This window comes from Homarus americanus, unplaced genomic scaffold (genome assembly GCF_018991925.1).
Source record: "Homarus americanus isolate GMGI-L3 unplaced genomic scaffold, GMGI_Hamer_2.0 scaffold25483, whole genome shotgun sequence".
NCBI classification, from domain to species: domain Eukaryota; kingdom Metazoa; phylum Arthropoda; class Malacostraca; order Decapoda; family Nephropidae; genus Homarus; species Homarus americanus.
Window position 1 is genome coordinate 715767 of NW_024726235.1, and position 23231 is coordinate 738997.

The 23231-nt window shown below is 39.8% G+C and overlaps 1 protein-coding gene across 6 annotated transcripts in view; it reads right to left on the reverse strand.

Moving 5' to 3' along the window:
- Window positions 1-68: 68 nt before the first annotated feature.
- The window catches only part of LOC121865397 (nostrin-like), a 94237-nt gene continuing 71074 nt past the window's right edge, over window positions 69-23231 (reverse strand). For 4 of the 6 annotated variants that reach the window (XM_042364750.1, XM_042364746.1, XM_042364748.1 and 1 more), the window contains 12 exons: window positions 22928-23013; window positions 10231-10374; window positions 9674-9929; window positions 9290-9378; window positions 8478-8613; window positions 7402-7566; window positions 6910-7062; window positions 6410-6433; window positions 5925-6077; window positions 4804-4930; window positions 4001-4186; window positions 69-2782 (listed from right to left, as the gene is read on the reverse strand). In XM_042364750.1, the coding sequence (XP_042220684.1) occupies window positions 2676-2782; window positions 4001-4186; window positions 4804-4930; window positions 5925-6077; window positions 6410-6433; window positions 6910-7062; window positions 7402-7566; window positions 8478-8613; window positions 9290-9378; window positions 9674-9929; window positions 10231-10374; window positions 22928-23013 (1626 nt within the window). In that variant the 3' untranslated portion in view covers window positions 69-2675. The remainder of the gene's footprint in view (window positions 2783-4000; window positions 4187-4803; window positions 4931-5924; window positions 6078-6409; window positions 6434-6909; window positions 7063-7401; window positions 7567-8477; window positions 8614-9289; window positions 9379-9673; window positions 9930-10230; window positions 10375-22927; window positions 23014-23231) is intronic. The other 2 variants (XM_042364747.1, XM_042364751.1) reach the window with 2 other exon arrangements.

Here is a 23231-nt window from a genome sequence, read left to right on the forward strand (position 1 = left end):
TTTACTTTACATGCTATCTTTGCTGATAAAATCCTTGTTACATTATAAAAAAAATGAGAAAAACACAGTTGCCTTGCAAAGATTTATTTCCAACACCAGCACACAGGCACACATGCATAACAAATATGCATGTCAGTTGGTCCCAGAGAATAATATCTCTGTTTTTATTTCACAGATATCCCCAGTTTAGTGAAGTAACTAGTGTATACAAGAGTTCATTTGTCATCTTATAAACACACACTACTGCAGTGACCTGAACCATATCTTTAGGAGAGTTTTGAGTTCTAATGAATATTTAGTGTTGTGAACATAACATTAATAATCACGGTAAATAGGTTCAAGTCCTTGTCATACTGTAGTATGTATTTATCATACCCTTACAACAACTGTGGCAGTAGTTGCTACTGCCAATGTTATGTATTTACCTCATTTTTATACTGCTGAATAAAACAAGTTTACAAATTTCAAAGTACCTGTATAAAAAAATTTCTTGATCCATAAAGTATTCATTAGATTCAGTAAGATTACATAATTTTCCTTGTATCAGAGAATGTGTTGACTTAAATCATGGCACTTCATTTTAAAAGTTGCATGTTAAAGGACCAAAATGTGCTTATTTTTCTGTTTTGCATCAGAAATAAAATTCTGCACGATTACAAAATTTAAGCATCTTACAAAGAAGTCTCATTTTCATTACGTACAGTATGTTCATTTCAATTTTATCACAATTCCTTTTAGGATTGTTTACAGTCAGTCCACATTTAAAACTTTTATACCAAACATCATAACATGTATAAGAGAAAGGATTGAGATGGTGAAATAATACTGCATTTCAATGATTTCAAATGTTCAGTAATTTTGGTATACGTATATGACAATTTATGAAAACTGAGAGAACTGTTTATATAAGACAATTCTTGAATTTTTAGTATAAACTATATACATTAGATTCAACTTACAACAGCCATATACAACAATGTACACAAATAAAATATGTATGTATACAAAATCTAAACTAAACAAAATAATAAGACGACATAAAATTTACAGTTCTACAAAGATCCAATTCTTGGGGAAATTTCATTCTGATGAATTTTGTATCTCCTTAAAAATTGATTGAACTTAAACAAAAAGAGTAACATCATTCAACACATTCATTCACAATGATTAAAAAAAGACAGACATATATAAGGACTTCTTTGGGTTTGTTATTGTTATCAGATCTGACAGTGAAGGAAGAAGTAAGATTAAATACAAAAGATTTTCAGAGAGCAGCTCCACTGGATAACATACCTGGGAAGTGTTGATAATTCTGTTATTGCATGTTGTTGACATTTAATCCCTTAATTGTCAAACATAATTACCGTATATAAGCAAATTTGCTAAGTTTACAACAGCCCTTTATATTGAACACAAGTTACTTCCGGATACTTCATGTACCCGGTATGTTTTATTCAAGTGAAAGCTTTGCCTTTAAATTACCCCAGGAAGAGTGGTACAGTAGCTTGATAATCATACACATGTATTAACCAATGGTCAGTAACTGCTCACTAATAATGAGAGAGGAAGACCCTATATTAAATGCTACATGAAAAGTGACTTTAGCAAGTGACATTGCCAGACTTAAAATTATGTACAGTACACCCCCCTCCACAAGAAAGAAGGGTCTCTTGCAGTATGCAAGAAATTCTTATCTAGTAAGGAGTCAATCTGATGAAAGTAAATAAAAAATACACAAACAAAACAAGAAAATTGGAAGACTTTATATAAAATATTTACACAACTTGCACACTAGTAAGCAAGATAATTATAGGATTTACTTGATCACAATGGCACACAAAATAATGTCAGTATCTTGGTTTTATGTATATAAAATTATTCAGTATATAGATTACAATAAAAAAGTTTTGTGATATGCATGCACCTATTCTGTCAGTGAATAGGCACTGCAGCATAACTTCTCAGTCTTGATAACAATTTGTTCATTCTGAGCAAAACGTAAAGCTTTATTTATCTACAAAGATTGACCTATGCATGTGTAAACATGTAATCTGTTATATTGAAATGGCTAATGTTCAAAACACAGCTGTGGATTCTTCTGGTGTCTGCAGTTTGCCTCGGAGTGCAGTTTTCCATAAATATAATAAATCAGATATGACTTTGAAAAGTCAAATGACCATCTGATGTTTTTACTCTTACTATGACTCTGTTACTTGTATGACTTGTGCCCAGTCCCTGCCTCACTGACAGTCATGTAATGTGTCACTTGACTCATTCAGTAAAAATACTGTTTGACTATGTCATGATGATTAAGTATTTATTGACAGATTTTTGCCATATTAATATCTTTAAAAGGTGTGTACTTTTCACAACTGCCCATTACAAATACACTCCTTGCTTAAAGAGAATAGGGACAACTCTTTAAGCTGGAGCCATTAGAACAGATAGTTTTTGAAATCTCCATCAAGACTTTTGATATGGTCAAGTACAGGATGAGAAACTTCAGTAACAACTTACTGCTTTTCATTCTGAGTTAATTCAATATACTTCAAACAGACAGGGACATACTGATTCTTAGTACTGAGTTAGGCAAAGCTCTCCTCCCAAGCTGGAGTTTTATGGAGACACTGTTCAGTATTAGTCACATAAGATGGGCACTCCGGGCATGGCTGATATCAGTCGATCTCCTCAACATAGGTCGCAGGGAAGATACCGATTACACCTTCCAACTCTCCTACCCACCAACCATCAGGCTGCTTCTCATGAATATTTATTATATCACCTGTTAAAGAAAGAATAGTGTTAGATTTGGATATAAGCACAATCAAATTAAGGACCACATCACTCATTAATATAAAATACTGTAATAAAGGAGTAGTAATCGTATCATGACACATTACTACACACCCAAGAGTAGACATGGACTATGTTTAATTGATTTCAACAGTGGCAATGCTTTTAAACCCATCAGGTACTTCTTGTAGACTTGAAACTTATGACCTTAAAAAAAAATTAAAAATAAAATCCAGCATTGAAGATTTATTTAATTATGATTACAGAAATGCATATAGCTATGGTTAATTGGTAGTTTTTAAATTGCTGTAGAGCATGGAAAAGCACATTTATGATATAAAGAAGGATAATATAAATTAAATATGTAACAGATGGATGACAAAGATACTGTATAGTTCTTGAAAATTAAACAGATTGCTGTTAAAAGAAAAAAGTCATGCTCTTGAAGTGCAAATGCAGCTGAAATTATGACTGCCATTGTCAATTCTTTATTTCAGGCTGGTGTGTGTTAGATATGATCCTAGGAAACATTCTTCTCATTCCTGTCACATGTCACTAACGTATCATCATGTATATGCAGGTTCTTCTCTCAGTTGATAGTTTTAAACATTTCTAATACAGGTACTCCCCGACTTACGATGGGGTTAGGGACCAACATCCAGGTCGTAAGTCGAAATGGTTGTAAGTCGGAAATGCTTAAATAACACAGAAAATAAAAAATTTGGGTCTCTTTTACTTCTCAGCACCACAAAACACTCACTTTTAAGCTTGCCAGCCATTTTAAAGTGAATTACAGATGAAAATTTTGTCTGTGTACTGACTTTGGGACTCAAAATACATAATTTGACCACATTTTGGTACAATTGAGGCGGTCGTAAATATGGGTGGACGTGAGTCGAGTCGGTCGTAAGTCGGGGACTACCTGTAGTCTCATAATTTTATTATAATAATGAGGTAAGAAAATAATATATTATAGCAAGTAATCAGGAATGGAAGTAAGAGGTACTATACTAAAACCAGGTATAACAAAAGTACCCACCTATTCCTAGGATATTGCTCCCAATGATGGATGATCTGCTAACCAATACATAGCTAACAGATATCATCATATAAAACAGAAGTGTAATGACAGAGCAAGGAACTAAAATTTTCTATACCAAGTAAACTCACAGAGCAAAACAGATCTTGATCTAGTTCAGCCACTAACCTGTTCTGACGGTGAGCTCATCATACATGTTGGCTTCATAATCATAGAGAGCCTTACACCTGCCTACAGTTGGCGCTGAAGATAAGGGACGAGCATAATAGACACCATCCTTAGTGCCTGAGTCCACATTGTCTTCTGTCATAGCTGTCTGGTAGTCCCGGTCTGAACCCTGGGAGCTGAACTCGTCTGCAACAACCATGAGGGAGGGGTAACGGGGAGCAGACATAAACACGCGAGGGGTTTTTAATGGCGTGGTTGAAGATGGATCTATATTAACAGAGATTTGTTTCTTCTCTGCATTGGGGCTTGCAGTTAAAGCTTTTGTTCGAACAGGAGGTGTTGGTGTGATTTCTTGGGTATCATCAGAGTGTGCATGACAATTGTTTACTGTGTTGTCTGTTGGTAATTGGGATTTGTGTTCTTGGATAAGAATTTAAGGATATAGCAGAATGGGGACAGTTATTGGAAATATTTAGGGGTTCAAGGATATTGATAGAAGAAGGTATGGAGAGAGTGGACCAGAATAGTTATGGGAACAGAAGATTAGCGTACAAAAGCACGAGGTAGGGAAAGGAAAAGATGCATTAATGTTTCCTGTTAGGTTAATACTTTATGGGGCAATCTCTGAGTTACATTTTGTATAGCATAACAAGAAAACCATAAGTATTTATATAAAATTAAAAGAAGAAATCTCAAGTACAAAAAGCAGTTGATTAAGATCAGACATTTTAGCCATTCAATTTTATTGTTCATTATAGTTAGTTAACTACAAGTTATCAGTGTCAGATTATTTGGTGGCATACCGAAGTCTGAATCTGGTTGCACTGAGGTTCCATCAGCAGTGCCTCGGTCATTCCAATTTGGAGAACCAGTTGGGGAATCACTGGCAGGGGACACATCTACACTGTTTCCTCGAACCCATGGTGGAACCTGCAAAAATACAATTAAGTATGTTAACCTTTTTATTATTTATCTGGGTAAGTATGAGGGCTAAGTTATTGTAGACAAGAGTTGACAGGGAGTTAACAGATGAAGAGTGCAAGCATTGAAGGTGACTGGTGTTTAGGTTCAACTAAATGGAACCCACATGTAGGATGGGTGGCACAATGAAAATTCATATTTCATGTAACTGAGTGAAAAGAAAGGGGATGATAGGCTGGATAGTGGATATCATTAGTATGCTGACCAAAGAAAAAGTAGTGAAAAAAGAGAAAGTGAAGAATCATCTTGTCTGACATGCAGGTAAGGAAGAGAGGGACCGAGGAGACAAATGGTTGTAGATTGAATTTTGTCTGATAATAAGAAACAGGACTATGTATTGTAAGCCACTACACATAAAAAAGCAGTTCAGTAAAACCCACTAAACTAGACATTACTTAACCAGAAATTTTAATAAACTGGACACTATCTGGCCTGTCCATACTATTTTGGGATTTTTTTTCCTCTCTCTTTTGCTCTCTCCTCCCCAAATTAGTCTGGTCTACTTGTCCATTATATTGACACAACATGATCTGTTTGGATTCTATATGCAAAAAATCAGAAAATGCAGGAATATTACTGACTAGAACTGATGTATTATAAGAGGCTGATAAATGAAGCACTGTCTTTAGTCTAGTAAGTTAACATTATGACAACATGCTTCCTGGTGAATTGCAGGAAGCAGAGTTACTATTCCATTAAATACATTGTAAACACATTAATAAAATACAAACATGCAAAATAATGCTCAGCCATAATATGACCCGACAGTAGCTAGAGTACCTTGGGTATAAAATTAAGGTAAGGTAAAATATATTTTAGAAAAGATTCTTTAATTTCAGTTTTATATGACTCAAGAGAATTTGCTGTGCCATACCATTACAATAAACATTTAATTAAAAATTTTGCTACAGTTTAAGTATCCCTGTTGAGGGTTTATTCTGACCTTCAAAATGGAGAAGGTGAGGCCCTGCTTGTCACGGTGAACCTCAATGTGTTTGGCTAGTGGGTGTGTCATCTTGGGTTTGTTACTGAGCTCATCAAGTGAACTCTGCACCTTGTACCGAGCAGCCTCCAAGTATGCCAACATTGCCTTCATCTGCAGAAGACACTTTCAAATAAAATATACAACACAAAACACAGACATAATAGAAATATAGCAGACTGATGAACAATATTTCATAAAGAGGATTCACATCTACTCTTGGGGGACATAGGATGCATAGAACTAAAAATGTGAGTAAAGCACTGAAAGAAAAGAATAAAACTGGCCATATTTGCATACGGAGTAACAATAATAATAATAAAAAAGATACAAATACAAGAACCTGGAGAAAAGGTAAGATATACATTCATGTCATGCACACTGCAGCATCTAAAATTCTACCATTTAATTAGTGACAAACATAGCCTATGAAACATGGAACTCACATGTTGTAGTCTGTTGTAGGCATCCTGTTGAGACCAGAAAGTGTAAGGGAGCTTTTGAAATTTAATGCAGAACAGAATTTGCCAACAGAAAAATACTGATCATATCTACATATAGAGACATTACCAAACAACATGCGTGGAGAATCTTTAACAATTGTACAATCTAGAACATTTTCAAACTTCCACAAATTTCTTATAACTTATTCCGATTATTACTCAATCATGAAAAACATTTATTTTCCATAACTTCATCTAAAATTTAAAAACTTGCTAAATCTTGCAATGACAAGACACTCAAACAGATATAGAGGAATTACTCTCACCAAACTTCAGTCATTAAAGACCTGTAATATGGCGAGATAACTTGTTCTCATTACAACAGTCTTGAAAGTTTTTAAATTTTTGGAGAAATTTATTATTATCTGTACATTATACAAGTTTAAAATAAAGTTACACCTTTTATATAAATACTGTAACAAGAAATGAAAAATGTATCTTACATGTTGAAGCTTATCATTCACATCCTGTTGAGATTCTTCCCCACCAAAGGTAGGAGTTTCTTGTAGAGCCTTGGCCAAGTTTTCCACTCCTTGCTTTCCTCTCCTCTCGCGCTCTAAGTCTGTTTTTAGCATCTGAATAAACTTTTCTAGTGCCTAAATGGAGAAACAATAGAACTGTAATTGGCATAATCTTTTTACTAAGGGATGTTCACTTAATCATCCATATCTTAACTCCGAAGTATAATCAAGAAGAGTACATAAAATATAAAACTTCAGTACTATAATTTATGCTACCCAAAAAAAATCATTTAAGTGCATCATATTCACAAAAACGTTTGACTACAAATTATAAAGATGCTTTATTAAATACTTCCACCTATTTACCTGCAAACACTCTAGTTACCAGACATCACCTTTTCACTGTCCAAGGCTTACAGATATACAAAAACAACTACAGTATACGTATAGCTAAAATACCTGTACAGTACCTACCTCTCTTCTCCTTTCTCTGTTCATTATGTTGTTCATATCTTCAGCATAGAAATCTGGTAACATCTGTTCTGGAACATTTTCTCCTGTTCCTTTGGCTGAGATCACTGTTTGTATATCCTTTTCTACATCACAAGCAGATACTGGTTCATCCAGACGTCCAGCAGTCTGCCATTCCAACAGTCAAACAGTCAATACCACAGTGAAAATACATGATCCTACTTACAGAATTAATTTTAATACTATATGTGCCAAGGTAATTATCCAGTACAACAGAAATGGAAGTGCATGAATCTATACAGAGTGGAATACAGGTAATGTAGTTGATTATTGTAAAAAGAGTACTGTATTGTACCATATAGAACAGAAAAACCACACAAATCAAAATATATACTGGTATGATGAAGTAAATATTTTGAAGTAGTGTAATAATAATTATGAATAAGAGTATGGAGAGTGAAATTATGAAAAGAACAATACATGGGAGAGGGTGTTACCAGAACAGTAAGTTGTGAAGTGTGAGAGGTGTTTTAAATGGTATAAAAGGTAGAGGGTGTAAATTGTAGAGTGGTGGAATGGGTGAAGAAAGGTTTGTCAGGATTGTATGAACACACGAGAAGGGTGCAGATGGATAGAATACAGTAGTAATGTAGCAGGAGTGCTGGGAAGAGGGAGATCACCTACATTGTGAGGGGAGAGGGTGGAATGATATATTACAAAGAACATGACTGGATAATGGGAATAGAGATGGCAAACAATTCTACACTCACATTTTCCTAAGATAATTGACACTCATATTACAGGGGATTCAGTCTTTCAAAGCACTTCACAGTACAGTACACAGGATACATCCACAACTGGATGATATCAGCACCAATACAGTATTGACATCATAATTAATGCCTGCGAGGATTAGGAACATCTGGTCCCTCCTTCATCTTTCATGATACTGTAACAGTAGATCTTTAGCAAATAAATCTTGAGCAAACAATTTCATCATCCCAGAGAACTGCTTAATAGTGTGCTTTATCAGCAAACCAGAGATATTAAGAGGAAAAGAGTTGTGGGAAAATACTTACAGCAACCATTTTTGGAGCAGCCTCCTTGGCATTCTTATGGTACTTAACAACAAGGTCCTTGAGTGCCTGTAAGCGCTCTTCCTCCAATGTTTGGAAGCAATTGCTGCCCTTGTAAACAGCAGACTCCCACTCAAGTCTAATGGAAAGGAATGGCATGACAGACTGACAACACACATTTAAAACTTTCAAATATATACAGTATACCAAATACAAATTATCATGAGAAGGCAAAAACAATCATATTGGATTATAATACACTTATTGACTTCAGAAGCATGAGGCAGCAGGTTTTAATTCAGTTAATAATCAAAATACAAATAATGTAATGCAAATACACTACAGTACTGTAATATCACACTGTACTCCCATTAATCGAGATATTTTACACATACAGTCAGTAAATTTTGTCTCAGTGAGTCCAGCCTCCTTTTCAATGCTAAAAATTAAGTGGCATTCTGTACTGTATATAAAATCGTTTTCGAACTTATAATATTATAACACTATAAAAGTATATACAGTATGTAGTTTTATGACATGTATATAAATAGAATATTTATCTTACTAGAAGTTAATACAGTACATCATAACATAGGTCATGTGTTCTGCATATATTCTCACAAGCAATATTCTCTCATAAATAAAGTGAACATTTACAATAATAAAATTTTGTAAAATGCATACAGTACTTTCAAGAACTCTAAAAAAATTAATCAAAACTGATAACTCCTCCAATGAGTGTTTATATGCTAGACATTTCAATAGCTTAACTTGCTGTAAGGACTGAGTCTGGATGGAGGACCAGTAACAATTACCTCGCTCTTTCTGCACGAATGCAACATGTGTAATATTCCAGATCACTCTTCTGTACTGCTTCCTCTGCCTTTCTTCTTTGTTTTTCCATCTGAAACAATTCAGATATTTTTCACATTAGAATTACCAGAAAACTTCGTATTGTGTATTCTCAAATATAACAAAAATACAACAGACGTTTCTTGGCATAATTAAAGTACAGTACTGTACCCAGTATGTCCAAAACTTTAAGTCAAGCTTGTCATATGACTTAGTTATGTATAGTATAAAGATTTAAACAACACTAAAGTTAAGGACAAAACTTATCTAATATTAAAGGCTACAGTAAAAGAAAAGTATCTCCTCTCTCGATGAACAAATCCACTATGAAGTACTGAACATCTGACCTTCAGTGTCTCCTTGTCAGAGAGTGTTTTTCCTCTCCCCAGTCTTGCTTCCAGCATCATGTCTTGAATCTTCTCATTATCTCTACAGTTACTATAACATTGTTTTTTGGCCTTGCTCTCTGCTGCTCGCCAGTCATGAAGATTTTTCGTGGTTTTGTCCACCATACTCTCCACACCCTTTCTAATCTTGTGTTGAGTTTCAATCAACTGTCGGAGTGGTCGCACTACATCATCTGCAATTGCAGATGCAATTGATCTGCAGAGAAGAAACGTGGCATTACAGAAATGGACACACTATTTGTATGACAAATTGAATATCAATACTGAACCTGTAAACTGTACTGGGAGTAATTCTTCCTTGCCATCACACAATAAGAAACCCTGGAAATTTTATGTTATTTTCATAACCTGTATCATATTTCTACTACTGTATTACTCTTATGTTCTTTAATAACCTTATTACTACAGAATTGTAGAACTAGCAGTAAATATCATTCAAGTACTGCACTGTATAAGAAATACTGGAGATTCATTCATCTTGAATACTGTACACTCACTTGTGCATATCTCCTTCCTGCTCTAGTTCGGCACCCACCATCTGCCAGGCCTGGTTGACTGTGCCCATACTCTCCTTGGATGCTTTCAGTAGCTTCCCTGACAGCTTGTGGAGGCCCTTGGCGTAGTTCGCCTCCAACTCCGCTCTGAGTGTGGAAAAATACAACTGCATTAGTCCTCAACAATACAAGAGATACTTAAAAAACCGCACCTTGATATATATATACTGTATATATAATCACTCGAGACAAAGCTGTGATTAACCGCGTGACTCGTCAGGTGGAAGCGTGTTGGGAGGTAAACAACCTACCTGCCAGCTTTCCCCGGTGACACTTGCTGATCCCCCAACCTCTCTGACCTCCTGATCCCTCTTCCGGGTCAAGGGGCGTGGCCTAAACGTCACATGTGCGTATCTTGGCCGTGTACCAGTAGCACTTAGAGATGTAACTCACTGTTATCACTACAGTATTTAACATCTTTAGGTCTTAGTGATGCTGTTCACCTCCTACACAAGAGCTCCAATTCTCACCAAGTACAATGATCTGGTTCAAACTTCTTCCAGTGGTATTTAAAAGAGTTATGTCATTTGCGGCCAACAAGCAGCAATTACACAGTAGCTGACTACAAGTCATTAACCTAAGGTACTGTACTGCCCGGGTCTTCACCACCAGCCAATCGTCTTTATTAATTCCGCTTCGGTCTCAATAAAATAAATACAGTACTGGGAAGTATATCATATACAAATAATTTATTTTTCGGCAAGGAGTCAGTATAGCTGTAATATTTATCAAACACAAAGACGCTCCCTTTACCGAGTGGCATATGATCTATACTCTCCTCAAAGTCTGGAAAATTTCCATCGGAGGGAGGGAGGGAAGGGATGGGGAGGTTACTATGGTGGCCCAGAGACTAGAAGAGTTAGTTGGCCAGGCTCACCCCGCTCCTAAACCCTCGCCTACACCCCACACCTCCACTTACACCCTATACGGTACACTCCCAGGCCTGCAGATAATGTTAATTATCAGCTGGATTTACTGTACATGTGAGGGGAACGATGGTGAGGAGAGCAGGAACGATGACAATACCGTAAATAAAACCCACTTGAAACAGGATAGTATGACTAGCTCGAGTTCTGCCCACGTGAACAACCTCCAGTGAATGTGGCCAACGACAGTGTGATGGTGGTGGAATTCAAGTGATAAGATGTATGATGACAAGCGAAAGGATTATTTTGATTCGTCAATTTGAGGAGGCCATTGAGCTCGTCAACAGCCAACCAGGAAACCGCAAATACAGCGTCGCCCAGTAGTGGAATATTGCCCCTGAGCCGTGACGCAGCAACCAAAGATAAGAACACCAAATAAAAGAATACATCAACAAAAGCGGGAAGTGAAGAGGAGTTTAAAGATACGGAAACAAGATTAAATAAAGAATTTAAAAAGACTGAAAAGTATTACAATCTGGATAAGACAAGAAGACGAAATTATCTCAAAACCTGGGTCTATGATAAGAGAATGGCGTCACTGCCAGGATACGAGACGAAACAGGAAAAAGCATGTCAAAGATAAAGAAAAACTGGAAAGAAAAAAACAGATCAGAAAAAGTTTAACGAAAAAACTAATTCGGGAACGAAAAAGAGTGATAAAAAGAAAATACTTCTGAAAAATACATAACTTGGGGCTGAAGAAATACGAGATATAAAAAGACATAAATATAAAACAGGTGAAGGAAATATTAATGAAAGTACAATACCACAATACACAAGCTTAATTGAGGTACAAATAAGAGGGAAGTGAAGTCAAGGAGCCACTGGACACGATGTTGAAATAGCGTCCAAACACTCAGGAGATCTGCCGCGGTGGGAACTTACATTATTTCACGGATTTATTTGTAACACACCAATCCTCATGGTTAGGTTAGGTTAGTGTTATAGTGTTATTACTGCGCTTCAACAATGAGGGTCTTTAAGGGTGTAACCAGGTTCGTAATACACTAGTCCTAATAACTGTGAAAAAAAAAACAGTAGCGAGGATTTACTTCACAGAAAACAGTGGTGATGGTGGTGGTAGGAGGGGGAAGTTACAGGTGGAGTCACTCGTCCTGCCAGCCGACCCCGAGGACGCCCACCACCACTCCTTCAAGGTTGACACACACACACACACACTCACCCGGGTAACTGGTGCACAAATGTTATCATATTTCACCCCTAACACACACTTATCGTATCATTAATATTCATTATCAAAGGACCTACTGTCATTATTGTTACCGCGATCAAGATGAGTATTAGCTACTGTATTGCGATAACTACTTTCACAATAAAAATTATGAATATTAATAGCATAATCATTATTTTCTTGTTATTAAGTTAATCCTATCACTATCAATGTTTTGTTTTTTCAAGTCTTCACCTCGAATATGCGGCAGTGGGTACAAAATAATTATGAGATGCCCATTAAGTCTTCACTCATAAACAGAGTAGCGGGCAGTCGCTCACCAACTGATATCTAGGTGAGGAGGGCCAACATAAGGTGTGGGTGGCCAAATAAGGGCGTACTCCTCCTGCTGGTGGCTGGGGTGTACCGTGGTGGTGATAAACACAAGGCAGAAAGGCGGTAAGAGGCGTGCAGAAGGTGGAAGTGGTCGAGAGGGGCACTCAACAAGGACAACAATCTTTCCCTCTGTCACAAGGGCAAATATCTGGCGCTCGAGTGCTTACAGGTGCTCAGCAAAAACAAGGCCTCGCACTTGGGTAAATGGTGGGGGCGCCGTAGTCCAGGATCACATTGTCTTGTTGGGAGTGTCGCCCGCAGGTCATTGGCACCACCGCTGAGGATCATCCAGGGGGGGAATACCACCACTAATAATAATATCACTCGGCCGACACAGTTGTCACTAGTGTCGAAGGCGTGATATGATGACATGCAGAAAATATCCGCCCGTTCGTGTGTGTCTTTGTCCGTGCACCTTGTAAACGTGATAACTCAAATATAAATGGATTCTTACAGTGCTGGGTCAGTGACGGGGGACCTGAATCCTCTGGTCAACTTGTTCAGTGTGGCTGATAGTTGAGGCATCAATTCAAGGTTTTTTTTCCGCCCAGGAGAATGAAGAACTTAACTAATCCACTAATTTTAGATACTAAATTACTAAGGCGGCCAATATGGTGTCGACATTATATACGGTAACTAAAAGCTTACTCTGATACCAATTTATGAGAGAAATTTAAGGAAGTGATGTTTAAGGAAGAGGCGGGGAGGGGAGACGGGCCACACACAGTGAGTGTTGTTCTCCACAGTGTTGTTGTTGTTGTGTGAGGGAGGGAGGGAGGGAGGGACAGCGGGATACTGTTGCTACGATTACTACCCATGTTTACTCAGTTCATTTCCTTTCTTTTCTGACGTAACTGATGGAAGTTTTCAGTATGTGTTCACCTTGCCAAAGAACAACTTGGCACATCTCCATTATTTTCTCTCGTCTTTTATACACAATTAAGCACAGTTTGTTAATATGGCAGAAATCAAAACAACACTTAAGACTAGACTACAGTTTGTTTTGCCCTTTATATACCTGTTAGTGTTAAAATCATCATACTAATCATTTGATGTTAGTTAGCATGACACACCAGGGAATGACAGCAGTGGTCCTCTTACTACTGAGTCACCCCACAGCTGTTCCTTGTGGGTTCAATGACTACATCTATGTATAACAAACAAAACACACAAGCTCCATAGAGACAAATAAACACGTATAAAAAACTTATTAATAACGGAGAGGAAATTGTCGTTTATAGGAAGTTCTTGAGTGATGCTGGATCCGTCATCACCAGGTGGTAGCCAAGGTGAGTCACTACGTCACACATACCCCCCCCTCCCCCCACCTTCCAGTATCCATGAGATCTTGTCTATTTTTACTAATCATTAATAAAAAAATACAGCATTTTATATTCTCTCTCTTGCTCTCTAAGTCTGTCTCTGTCTGTCAGTCTGCCTCACTTAAAGTTATTTCTGGACAACACTTTAGCCGGGTTACAGACGTGGGTCAACAGTCACTCACACAAACCAGGATGGAGAGACGAAAAAGAAGGGGGGAGGATGGAAGAGGAACTACGCCATTGTGAGGAGGTAGGTGAGGTAGTGGCTGGAGGAGAGATAGAGAGAAAAAAAATACTGAAGGAGACAAGGGAGGCGATAATAAAGAGATAATAGTTACCATGAGAAGTTATACTGAGATAAGAGACAATAACGTGAAGGAGAAGGTAAAGAGGAATATTGAGAGAGATAATGATGATGAAGGTAGTAAGAGAGGTGATAAAGATAAGAAAGACAAAGAGAGGTGAGAGAAGAATACTGAGGGAGGTGAAGAAGGTGACAGGAGGAAGAAGAAAAACCCCTCCCTCCTCCTCCCTCCCTCTAATGAATATTCAGGTGGTGAGTAACAGCAGACAGTCACCTCACCTGGCCATCCACACCTGTGACACGCCAAGGGAGGACCCCAAGATAGTGTATAATGATAAACAAGATGGATCCCAAGAACTGTGAAGAGGAGAGGCATGATAAATGGTGGGATAGGAGGAGGAGGAGAAAGGATAAAAAGACCATAAGAAAATAAATAAAAATAAAGAATAGGTTGAGAAAGTAAAGGTGAGACAATAAGTAGGGGAGGACTACAGGCAGGTGTGTGTGGAGTGAGAGATGCGATAAAGGAGAGAAGTAAACGGGGGGAGAAAATGCAGTGAGGGGGATAGGGAAGAAACGTGAAAGGAGAGGGAAGAAGAGTGAGAGGAAAAGGAAGAAAGTGAGAGATGGAAGGGAAGACCATCTGCCCTTTTTATCATGCAATGCGATTTCAATTCTCATGACCTCTCCATTTTCTCCTCACATTCTAACTTTTATTCAACGTCTTCTTCTTATTCCTCCTCACTCGACTCGCCCATGTTGTGCTCAAAGCCGCCGTGTCCTTTTAACATAAGATCACAGGTGATATCTTGATGGAGGGAGGGAGGGAGGGAGGGAGGGAGGGAGGGAGGGACTGGTTGGACAGGATTATTTGGATTTAGAGTGAGGTGAGGCCAGGGACTACCTCCTCCCACACACACACACACACAATGACTTATGTTACTTGTATATTATTTGTAATTCGAAACCCATTCCCCAAATATGTAACTGTATATTTTCAGCCTTCTGGCTGCCAAGCTCTTTCAATAAACCGTTAATTATTATTATTATTTTATTATTTTGTTCACTGTAACTACCTGCAGGACCACGCCTTCCCCCAGCTGCCCTCCACCCTCACCCACAACAGCCCATCCCTTATGTAAGCCAGATCCTAATCACGCTAGACGTTGAGAGCAGGTGAGAGTTCATCTACCTCCTCCTCGACCTGACCTTTCACCTCTTATCGTCCACGTTCCTCTGTCCTTCTACGACGAACGTGGGTGGAAGTTGTTTGGACTTACTTCCTAGCCCCCATTAGTCCCTGTTCACCTAGCAGTAAAGTAGGTACCTGGTGCAAGTCGAAAGTTGCGAATTCGTATTCAGGGACAAGTTGTTGGAGCTTCCAATAACTTGATGACATAAACCACTGACTCTTCAGGCTTTTACGCCCTTGACTCTTCAGGCTTCTACGCCCTTGACTCTTCAGGTTTCTACGCCCTTCGACTCTTCAGGCTTCTACGCCCTTAACTCATGAGACATAAAGGCAAGCATGAACTTAGCATGCTTTCCTGTTGGGCGCTGTAAACGCTTCTGCGCATCACCTTACACAAGGATGTAGGGGAGTGCCCAATAAATAAATAAAAAAAAAATGAACGTGGGGATGAAAAAAAAGGACATTTGGTTAAAACACTTTACATTTTCGCTCATTAATAACTATACATTTGTTATTAATAAGAGTATGTAATTATGTTCTCGTGATTTATATCTCTTATACTTTCAAGTGACTAACATTTTTTTTATTTACCTTAATTATAAATTACAATGGATAAGTAATTTTTCTATCAGTTCTGTTAATACAATGGTTATGGTGAATCTAACGAGTGAATAAACGAGTGACACATCAATAGAGACTACGGCCTTGAGGCATTGGGACCTTAAAGTGTGTGAGTGTGTGTGTGTGAGTGTGTGTGTGTGTGTGTGTGTGTGTGTGTGTGTGTGTGTGTGTGTGTGTGTCCTTCCTCGCCCTCCACTTTTTGTAAACATGTGGACCCCATGACCCAGTGTTAGCTTACGACCCAACAAGCTGCCCTCTACACACACACACCTGGTGAAAGTAAACTCTCCCTTCTCATGCTCTCATCCCAGGATCCCCCCCCATCTCCTACCATCTTCCTACCTCACCCCATCACCACGCCCTCACCCAGGCTTTCTCCCCCAGTCCCGCCTAACGCTCACCCACCACACATGTTCATTGTTCAGTATCCTGGTCAAGAATTGGTGTCTCTAAATGACGTGTGGACCCTCTGAAACACACACACACACACACACACACACACACACACACACACACACACACACACACACACACACACACACTTCTCAACCATTATAATAACAAGAATAACATTAAATACCCTTAATGGAAATGAGAGACTGTATGTGTCTAGTCGGAAAGTGTTATTACAAACGTTCACACCATTTTAACCAGTCATCTTTTTGTCGAGGTTTCAGTCAACCAGTTAGAGGTGTTTTCACATCTCCAGTTATAGAGGCAAATATATACTAAAAACTGTCGAGAATGAGGTACATGACAAGACACACTGACTGTCACTTTGAATCACCCGTTAAAATATAATGTTTTGTCTTATTTATATATCAAAGGAAAAGTTGTAAGTCGGTAGCTATTTATGAAGGAGGAAACAAGCTATTGCAGTTTTAAAAGAGATTATGTCTACAGCTGTTGACCCCTTGAGTACGATGATTTAACCCTTAGAGTACGATAACCTATTCACTTGAGGATGATAATATTGTACTCCATGGGTTAAAGTCATCGAAGTTAAGGGGTTAAGGAGTCACACACATTCAACTGCTCGTGTGTGGTGTTATGAGGTAGCTGTATTGTGCACGATCTTCAACCTCACAAGATTTACCTCCGAATATTTGGAGAACATTCGCACTGTGTCTGGCTTCATGAAGACTATAAACACTACTTTTATCCTCGTGAGACTCTGACACCATTTTTATTTTTTATTTATTTATTTATTATTTTTGCTCTATCTAAATTTAGTCACTCAGGTGCGTTTGTACACCTCCAATTACGAGGAAATTCATAGTACGAATCATGAGAATCCTCGGCCCTATTCTCACATCTGCCACATCACTGACACACACTCCACAACCAGCACATACTGACCCCATAACATGACAACCTTCAAGTTAGAGTAAATGTTTGGCATCCTCTGTGGTGTAGCCCTAGACAGCGGCTGTGCTCGTGGTGGCGACGAAAGCTAGACACGGAGTAGACGCTGATCGAGGGGGGGGGGGGGAGACGGAAGAGTGAGGGGGCAGGAAGAGAAGGGGAGGCGCTGTAAAAACCAGACCTCATACATCTTTTACATAATGCATAGTCGGCCAGACATTACTCAACTTTCCAGAGTAAAAGTTTGTTAATAACATCAATATTCTCCAGCTACCCTTCACCACCCTGCGCCGCACTACCCCGCACCACACTACTCCGCGCCATACCACAGTAATCTGCACCACAATACCCCGTACCACACTACCCCATACCACACCCTATCACTCGGAGATTATCCTTTTTTATTCCCGTGTTACTTTCATCTAGATTTGAAACCCCTCCGGCGGGGTCCACACCTCCACAGGACGGAAAACTTATCCGGAATGAATCAACTCTCACTAACCAGTTTTTAATGGCCCTCCCTGTCTACCTATACCAGTTCCTCTACTCCCACACTGTATTTATCCAGACCCCCCCCCCTCCATCCCCCTACCCCGTCTCTAATCATAACACTGTTTAACGATGAGGGAAAATGACTCCGTGAAGGGGTAGGCTCTCACCTACAGCGGCCCTCTCGCTCAACTTTCTGTCTGGGTATGCAGGAGGGCTGCCCGCCGCCTCGTTGCTACACTCTCGCTTTCACCACTCTCAAACTAACACTTGTTCCTCCTCCCCGTGTGTCATGAAAAACTGATAAAGATCATTCCCTTCAATCAATGACCTGATGGGTAGATAACTAGCCGATAACTTACACTTGGCTAGACCAGCGAGAGAGCGGCAGAGTTCACAGCCCTGCGTGTGTGGGGCTAAAACTTGACCTGGAGAAAGGGAGCTGTCGTTACTTTTTTGTCTTATGAAAGTTCAAACCTTCCGTCGTCTCCTGCGCTTGTACGATGCTAAAGTAAACCCAGACTCGAAGGTCTATCAAAGCAAACACTCAGGAACACCAACAGGTAAACAAAACACGCTGTAGAAGATAGTGAAAGCACGTGGGGTGAATATCATCAACATTCAATTCAGTTCTCCGATCCACCTGCTTCCCTTCCTCACTAAGTACCGTACCTACTCACAACATCATTACTATGAACGCAATGAATGAAAGTTTGTTCTAAAAATAGCAAAGCCATATATCCCAAGGAAAACAAAAATACCCAATCATATTATACTGCGTTGGTTGTGTAAGGGGCATTATCCAAGGACTGATCCTGGTCTCATCCCCAGTCCAGTTTTTGTAGCAGACGTTGTTACCTGTCACCCACGTCCCACCACTCACCTGAACTACCTGGTGAAGAGTTAAATAGCAGGTGTGGGGGGAAGCTTGCAACACCGATAATTATTTTGGATCACCTGGCTGCCATCCCATACAACTTTTACCACACACACCACTACACCCATTACCACACAACACTATATCTCCCACCACACAACACTACACCTCCCACCACACAACACTACACCTCCCACCACACAACACTACATCTCCCACCACACAACACTACACCTCCCACCACACAACACTACATCTCCCACCACACAACACTACATCTCCCACCACACAACACTACACCTCCCACCACACACAACACTACACCTCCCACCACACAACACTACACCTCCCACCACACTACACCTCCCACCACACAACACTACACCTCCCACCACACAACACTACATCTCCCACCACACAACACTACATCTCCCACCACACAACACTACACCTCCCACCACACACAGAATACTATACCTCCCACAACACCCACCTCACCTCCACCACACACACAACACTACACCTACCACACCCACCACTTCCTCTTCCAAACAAAGGTAAACTACCCTCCTTATCTCAAGCATTAAGAGGTTACCGATCTGGCCAATGAAAAACTCCACATGTTTATTGTAACCAATCCTCTACCCTACGGCGGAATCTTTATGATCTGGTGTTCTATTCCCTGACCATCAGTGTTGTATTACCTCCAGTGAAACAAAATTGGCAACTTAAGAATCTCAAATAATCTGGATTGTGACCGGTCATGTACGGATGCCAGGGAGTTTGTCTATTATTCACTCCTCCTACACATTGGTTGACTCACGACGTGTAGAGTTGGCCATGACTGTGTATAGTCTTCGTCCATGGTAACAAGTACAGTATATCATTGTGTGTGTGGGAGGGAGGGATATGCTTAGTTGAGTTCTGTCTTGATGATAATGGCGCACTGTATACTGAGGCTGTTAAGGGGCGCTCAGCAGCTGGTATAATGAGCATGGGTGATCTAAACATGGGTGATGATGGAGGAGGAAGTGGAGTGAACAGTGGAGTGGATGGAGTGTGAGGTTTAGCCATAGGTGAGCCTCTTCGCCCCACCACCAAACACCTCCTGCTAGCCATGGTACCCAACTCTGCTAACGTGAGGAAGCTATTCTTAGTTTCTGTTATCTCGTCACCACAGGAAAAGGGAGTTGTGCATGAGTCATAAAGACAAGCATGAACTCCGCATGCTTCCCAGTTGGGCACTGTAAACGCTTCTGCGCTTCACCTTGCACAGGATGTAAGGGGGTGCCCAATAAACTAGCCCCCTCCGGGGCAATCTGTAAATCCTAACTAATGTCCACTTTTTTTTTTAGTCATGTATCAATATAAACAAGTGGTGATGGTGACTGTACACACACACACACACACACACACACACACTGGTGACTGTGGTGTTCCCGACGACAACCTAACCTAACCACACCTCACACGTGCAGCTTCATGTTTAAAGATGACGTGGGAAAGTAAACCGGTGTGGAGAAAGTGCCGCCTCTCTCACTACCTGCATGCTCAGTAATTACCAGCAGACATTAAGATTACCTGAGATGCTTCGTTAATCTTGGGTTATGTTATAGAGATTAAACATTGACTGTCCCTTTTTTTGATCAACCTGTCTGTCTGTTGTTTCTGGGACCCATGAGTTTATAGTAATGGTCCTCAAAGACCCCGGAGTGTTGTCAAGGAGAGGAACAAGGTCGACCTCCACCCCAGCCTCCCCCTTCATCTTCAGAGTCTTCCGGGTTAAGCCTCCCCCCCCTCCACTAGATCAACACACACTTTGATACTGTACAATCCACCATGTGAGTCTTGCCTTGGATAGTAATTAAATGTGAGGAAGGGGTGACGCCCTACTGAACCAGGGAGTGACTCAGTGACCATTAACTGAACCTCACCACAGTAACTCCCGGGCTACAAGACTACTTCCCACACACGGAAACACACCCACAGTCATGATATAAATGTCAGGTCAGTAAAATAATAAGGAAGTGCATATCCTACTGTTGTCTGATGAGAAAAAAGTATAGATTAACTGTATACAACAGGTGACTGCGCTAAAGGTGACTCGTTAAAAGTGACAATGAAGAACAGACCGAGAGACAAGCTACATGGTGAGGTAACGTGTTCTGGTGAGATTAAAACACAACACTATGTCATGTTTGCATTAATATGAACTTAGGAAACAGTCATCACCACAAACTCATTACAAAGAACTAGACCTCACCGTGTACCTGGCGAACATCTGTTAATTGTTGTGGTTTAAATGCGGTAATCTTCCAACACTAAATAAACAGCTATAGTTGAAGATAATAGTCACACAATAATGAAGATATAATTAATCCAGTATTCATTTATACCATCAGTCTAATCTAGTTAAAATAAACACAATCTAACATTTCCAGTGTCTGAATTTAACCTCGTGCAAAACCTAACTTAACCTATGAAACCCTTCAATAACACAACCATTACTGTCTGTTAAGGAGCTTGTGGTGGTGTGTGTTGGTGGCTTGTGTTGGTGCAGCCTTGAGTCATGAAGGGCAATGTTTGTGTTAACGTGACACCCACTGACACTCCTGCATAATATAAACAATCTTCTATCTGGTTGGGTAGTGCCCCCCCCCCTCCACACACACATTTCTCTCTTCTTTTTTAATTTATTGATAATATTATGTCTTGGTGGAGCATTTTTGAGAGAGAGAGAGAGAGAGAGAGAGAGAGAGAGAGAGAGAGAGAGAGAGAGATTTATGTCGCTCACTGGTATACAAATCCAACAGCAGGAAATACACCATCAGGTAATCCAAGGACAAATAAACAAACCTAAAACATTTTAAGTGGTTGACATTTGGTATTTTTCCACTTAATCCTCCTGCTTGACTGACTGACTGACAAACTTGGATGAGAGAGACGGATGAACAGACAGACACAAATCAAAATACCTTCCCCCTCCCCATCATCCTTCGCATGAGAAAAGTATATAAAGAAACATGGAAGAGATGAATGAGGTACAGAAGAGAGAGAGGCAATACTCCCTTAAATAACTCAATGACGAAACAACAACAAACAACAACAACAACATTGGCTGCAACACTTAATTCTATATATTTTCCCCCGGCAACTTTTACTTTCAGGTACAATGAGTAACTTTTTAAACTTTTTTTCCCCAGGTGAGGTAGATACAACTCACCTTTACCCGAGTCACACAACATAGCATACAACAATACAGGTAACAGTACAGGTTATTGTTAACTGGAGGGTAATTAACTCGAGTATGTCACTTTACCAATCAGTCCCTCGCAGTCTTTGTCAACACACACCCCTAACTACTTTCCAAAACTTCACTCCGCCTCCTTGTTAGGTCATTAACTACTGCTAATTACACCTGTATGGCATTTAAGTGTTTTATAATCACCCCTTTACCTGCGCTGAATAGTTAAGGTTGTTTTCTTGTGGCGCCTCTAAAGCCCCCCCCCCCCCACACACTCACTGTAAGGTCATTAACCACTCCTTAAACTACCATCACAATCACCCCTGAGAGACGAGATGGTTCCGTGTGTCATATCAAACACTCTCCTTCTCCAGTCACGTTATTAACTACACAACAACCGCCTCAGTTTTTGCTTAATCACCCCTTCTGCTCCTCCCTAATAAGTATTTACTCTGTGAAGTGAGGGTGGCAGAAGGCTATGAGTGGGTTTGACATCATTTCATTTATCATTGTGGATTTGACTCTTGTTTAGTATCTGTCCACCTACTGGCCCCTAAACTGAACGGGATAAACACAAAATAAATGGTTCGTAGGGCAATATGGCGACACAATAAATCATACTCAAGGTTATACACATCATCAAATTTATGTATCAGCCAGGTAGACCAGGTAGGCCAGGTAGACCAGGTAGGCCAGGTAGACCAGGTAGGCCAGGTAGATTAGGTAGACTCACCTCTCGTGCATGATGACCGCCAGCTCCTTGCAGAACTCCCCGCCTGATTTGATGTAGCGCCGCAGCTCGTCGAAGCCATTGTGACCCTAGGAGAGGAAACGAGAACATGAGTATTACCATAAAACACACACACACACACACACACACACACACACACACACACGTATACCTTGTGCTACCTCTTCACAAACTATGCCCCCTATGGTATAATGGGCAGTTACTATAGTGCTATACATTAGGGTGACAGTCTGCAATAACATATAATATAGAGAAATAAAGAGGAACACAAATAATGGTTTATATT